The 4923-nt window shown below is 40.0% G+C and overlaps 1 protein-coding gene across 2 annotated transcripts in view; it reads right to left on the minus strand.

Annotated features, from left to right (window-relative positions):
* The window catches only part of SYBU (syntabulin (syntaxin-interacting)), a 56848-nt gene that overhangs the window by 39078 nt on the left and 12847 nt on the right, over window positions 1-4923 (minus strand). The window contains exon 1 of one of the 2 annotated variants that reach the window (XM_008582098.1): window positions 1146-1290. The exons of the other annotated variant lie outside the window; for it this stretch is intronic. Within the exon in view, the coding sequence (XP_008580320.1) occupies window positions 1146-1290 (145 nt within the window). Of the gene's footprint in view, window positions 1-1145; window positions 1291-4923 lie in introns of those variants that run through there. 2 annotated transcript variants of the gene reach the window in all.

A 4923-nucleotide genomic window follows, 5' to 3' on the forward strand; every position in this document is an offset into this window, starting at 1 on the left:
AGTAAATAAAAGAAGTTTACAATCAAGCATAATGCTCTCTGCTCACTCTTTTTAAAAGAGTCAGAATAAATCTCTTTTATACCAATATTGCACATTTTTCTTTTTGTTTAGAGCTGATAGATGCCAGCTATCTAATGTGGACAGTCTAAAAATCTTCATTTTATACAATTTTAAAGTTACTGAAGTAGAGTCGGCATTACCATATGTATAGTTTTTCTTTTGTTTCTACTGATTAATTTTAACATCACAGACATTAATCATTTGCCCAGCAGATGAAAAGGGCTTTAAGATGACTCATGTGTTTTACAACATTAGGAAAACAATCCTTATGCTCTTGGAATGTACAGTAAAGAGAGTGTTAGATCAAATCAGTTAATAAAAATAAAAATATTCCATTTCCTGATTCCGTGGTCATGAAGAATTTCAGAATTTCTACTGGATGCCATATGAGAAAAGTAAATTAAAACTGGTTAGAAAGACGGGCTCTGAATAATTTTCATGGTGAACTGGCAGAGATGGGCATTCCCTTTCTTAATCACATGAACTGGCTCTCTCTTGATAATAAATACAGCGCATCTCAGCCTACCCAGGGGCCTAGTGCACACTATGTGCAGTGCCAATTAGCATTAATTGTGGCTGTGCTCATCTATTCCCATAGCACACTACCGGAAAAGCCAGGCTTTGCACTTACAAATGCAACGTGCAGTGCTCAGAGTTAGGAGAGCATTCTAGAATGTAACCATCGATGGTCAATCTTTTTTATGGGGGGGGAGGGCATCCAATTGCACAAATACAGTCACCAATGACAAGGGGTATTTAATAATATAGGTGTGTATTTTTTAAAGTTTAGTTATAGAAACTGCATTCATAATATAAATATTCAAAAAGGTGGGGCTGGCCAGTTAGCTCAGTTGGTTACAGCATGGCGTTATAACACCAAAGTCAAGGGTTCAGATCCCCATACCAGCCAGCTGCCCAAAAAATACATACATATATATAAAAGGTGGAGTTGAAAATTTGTTTTTAGGCTACATTTTTAGCCTACCACAACTAACTTTATACACACACACAGACACACAGACACTCACAGCATAGCCAATACGATCCAGTATAATTATTTACTTACTGTGACTAATACTACTTACTTAGAAGGTAAGCTCCGTAGACTTTCATGGCAAACATTGCCTCTGCAAACAGCCTCCCACCATAGCCTGGGGTATGTCTTTTGCAGAAATACAGTGTGTGCAGCTCACCTCTCAGTAGAGTACAGTCTCTGAGCGGGGTATCCATGGAGACCGAGCTTTCTGCATGTGCAGGGCAAGGAAGTTACTCTGCTGGGCACCATAGCAACAGGAGGCAGAGGGAAAGCCAGCCTATCAGGGAAGAGCACAGGGCCTTCTCCCTGGTGACTGCAGCATTTCAAATGAAACCACTGCCCTCATGAATGGACACAAAGCATTTGAAGAAATACCAAATTGTCAAATAGAAGCAAATGTCTATGCAACAGTCAAGGCTAAACCTTTAACAATATTGGAGCAAAACACATAGAATCCTTACACAGATTATAGTAACCCAATGGGCAAGCAAGATATTACATCAAAACCCTACACATCCCTAAATTTAATGGCAAGCATGTAACATTTTGAGGAAAATACTTGGTGTACTTCATGAATTCCAGCTATTTAAATATGCAAGGCACTTCACAGCTCTGTCAGAGTAAACATGTTTATTAAGCTTCCATCAAAGCCCTTCATTACGTCAGTATAATTCTTACTAAGGAGGCATCCATGTGACAGTGACAGTAAGTGAACATTCAAATGCCTTAAAGTTGTTATTTGTAAACTTCCCCATTTCTTATTTTATAGCAATAATGAAAGTGATCATTTATTGAGCATATACTGTATGCCAGGCAAATACTGTCACTACAAACAAAGCCTCCTGCCAAATTCTGACACAGATTTTTGCAATAATAGAGGATGTCCATGTTTCTCTCCCAGTGCTGGGAAGTATTTACGTGCACATCCAGTACACTGCTGTATACCTAACATCTTATGATTCTCACAGCAACATGAAAAAGCTCACTATTAATTCTTCCCCCATATTACAGTTAAAGAAAAAGAGAGAACATTTCCTTACATTACAAAAGAAGCTCCCCCTCCCACCAACTCCCTTTCCCTCCGCTGTTCTGCAGGGGACCTGGCCGCCCTATTTCAGCATCTAAATACAAGGTGAGATACCCCTCCTCCCACAATTACCTCAGAAAAGAAGACGTCTCCTTATACTACAGTCTTGCCAAAGCCTCTTATTATAGACCTCTCTCATAATTACGTTCTTTGAACAAAAAGTGCCATTTGAAGCAGACACATCAGTCTGCATTGGCCTCAATGAGGGCTAATTTGGGCTGCCTTCAGAGCTCAGCTGACAGAACTGTTTAAAATGAAGAAGATGAAGAAATTCAAAAACAGATTATGTAATTATTCCTATGATATGACTCCTCTGGCCTTTTAAGGGTCACTTTAAATAGTAAAACATGCATAGTCCGTGGTTAAGTTATAGAAATCACAAAAACCTACACATGTTCCTTGCCGTCTGAATGCAGGAACTGACTAGCTTTGGGTAGTGAAAGATACTCACTCACATACAACTACAGAATAAAGAAAAGCCAGATGTCCCCATGCTATACAGTGGGTGCTGTGACACAGGCTGTTAGTTGTTCACTAAGGTCCACCTTCATTCCCCTTCTTCCATAATGTCACATACAACTACAGAATAAAGAAAAGCCAGATGTCCGCATGCTATACAGTGGATGCTGTGACACAGGCTGTTAGTTGTTCACTAAGGTCCACCTTCATTCCCCTTCTTCCATAATAATGGGTGCCCGTTTGACTAAGATGTTCTGAGCTATAATTGGAAATGACATATGCCACTTCTTTGTCCTGACCTTAAGATGACTGAGTACCTGCCCCTCTGGACCTTTCCCCCTTCTTTCTGCCTGGTAGACGACAACTAATATGGCCCCACAAGGGAAAGCCAAGTATTACAGTGGCATAGGTGCCTACTAGCTTGGGTCACCCAAATACCTATGTGCTATTATTTTTCAAGAGACAAACATCTGTCTAGTTTTAACCTCTGTATTCTGGGGTCTCTTTGTTACAGTAACATACCCTCATAGTACTCATAGGTTTGAAAAAATGTCCAGTGAGAGTGTACCAGACATGGATTCAAAATTGCTTTATCTGAAACAAATCAGGTGGTAGTGAAGATGGTGTTCTCTAAAAAAGTCAGATAAGTTAAAAAGTAGCTCTAGGGATGAGGAAGACTAAATAAACTTTTAAAATAAATATGACTAAAAAGCAACGTTTCTAAATTAATAATAGAGTATAAAGAAGTATGTTTAACTAAAATAGTAAGTTTAAAAACCATTAAATATTGACTATTTCATCCATATCTTTGAAGGTTTCCTGGAGTTAGCAAATAAAATAAAACATTTTTTAATCTCACTAGGAAAACGATGGGGGGAACCTTATATTCTGTCATATACACTGTATCCCTATATTTCTCCCTCTTCTCACTGCCTCCATCCTAGGCTAAGCCATCTAAAGTAGTGTCCTGCTTCCAGGTTTACCTCTTGATAATCCAAGCTCCACAGAGTTGCCAGAGGGATCTCAAACACATGAATCAAATCATTTTTCTCCTCTTAAATTAAAACCCTCCCATGGCGTCCCATTACTCTAACAATACAGACCTCATCTGCTACCACTCTCTTCCTTTCCTAACTCGCTGCGCTGCCCAATGACTGCGTTCCCCGCTGACTCCAACAATCCTCCCCAGACGTGAAGGAATATGGCTGAATTCTCAGCTCACATGTCATCTCCCCAGACACTCTGCGGCCCCATCCGCTGTAGCTCTTTCTCACATTACCTTGTTTTACTTGTCACTGTCTGAACTGATCTTGCTTGTGTGCTTATGTATCAGCCATCTCCCATGTTAAAGGCTGGCTCCATCAGAACAGGCATCTTGTCTGTTTTTCCACTCCATCCTCAATGCCTGGAACAACGGTGTCAGCACAGAGTAAATGTTTGATAAGCACTTGCTGAATGAATAAGGGAAGCTACTAAATGTACAGCTAGCATTCAAACTTAGCTTTAGCAGAAATATCTTCTTGACTACGTTGTGAAGTGAGGCTTCCCTTTCTTTAGACGCTTCTATAGTGATCATCTTCTTGCAATGCTGCAGACATTCCAATCCGTGCATCTTGGAACACAAGCCCATTGCAGCCAAGTCCCTGAAGCGTCACCTCACTTAACCATGGCCTCCATACATGTAGCTTACTGATGACCCTTGGCTGCTATCAGATACAAGCTTAGGTGGTAGAAGAAGTTAACTACTGAACTACCCAAATGAACAACATACTTTGTTGTTCAACAAACAACTTTTTGTAAATAAAGTACACCACAACACCATACAACAAATTATACCTGCAAAGAAGACAGTGAGGTCAGCGTAGTTATCTCTCTGGCTCCTTCTCTGACAGTGCCTGCATTCTCTGCCAAAACCCACAGTTCCTTTACACAAAACCTAGAAGTTCTCTCCCTCTGGGTTCTGGGTAACACAACACTCCTCATGCCCCTTTAGGATGTGGAAATGGCTCCAAGCTATTGCCAACGCCAAGAATTTTACCACTCTTTGTTGGATACCCTAAGCTTGTACCTTTGCAGACAGTCTCTCTAGTAAACTCTCAATGACAAACAAACAAACAAAAAAACTTCAACCTAAACGTATATCTATATATCTGCATTATTTACAACTCTTGGTTTATAGGTTTGTGTGTAAAAGAAGTTTCTGGGTTTATTTCTGTTACATTGACAGTTGAAAAACATGTTCAATGGTAGGTGCGTGGTCTGCTAGAGCTTCTGCTATGGA

Source organism: Galeopterus variegatus, unplaced genomic scaffold (assembly GCF_000696425.1).
Source record: "Galeopterus variegatus unplaced genomic scaffold, G_variegatus-3.0.2 Scaffold2519, whole genome shotgun sequence".
Taxonomy (NCBI): domain Eukaryota; kingdom Metazoa; phylum Chordata; class Mammalia; order Dermoptera; family Cynocephalidae; genus Galeopterus; species Galeopterus variegatus.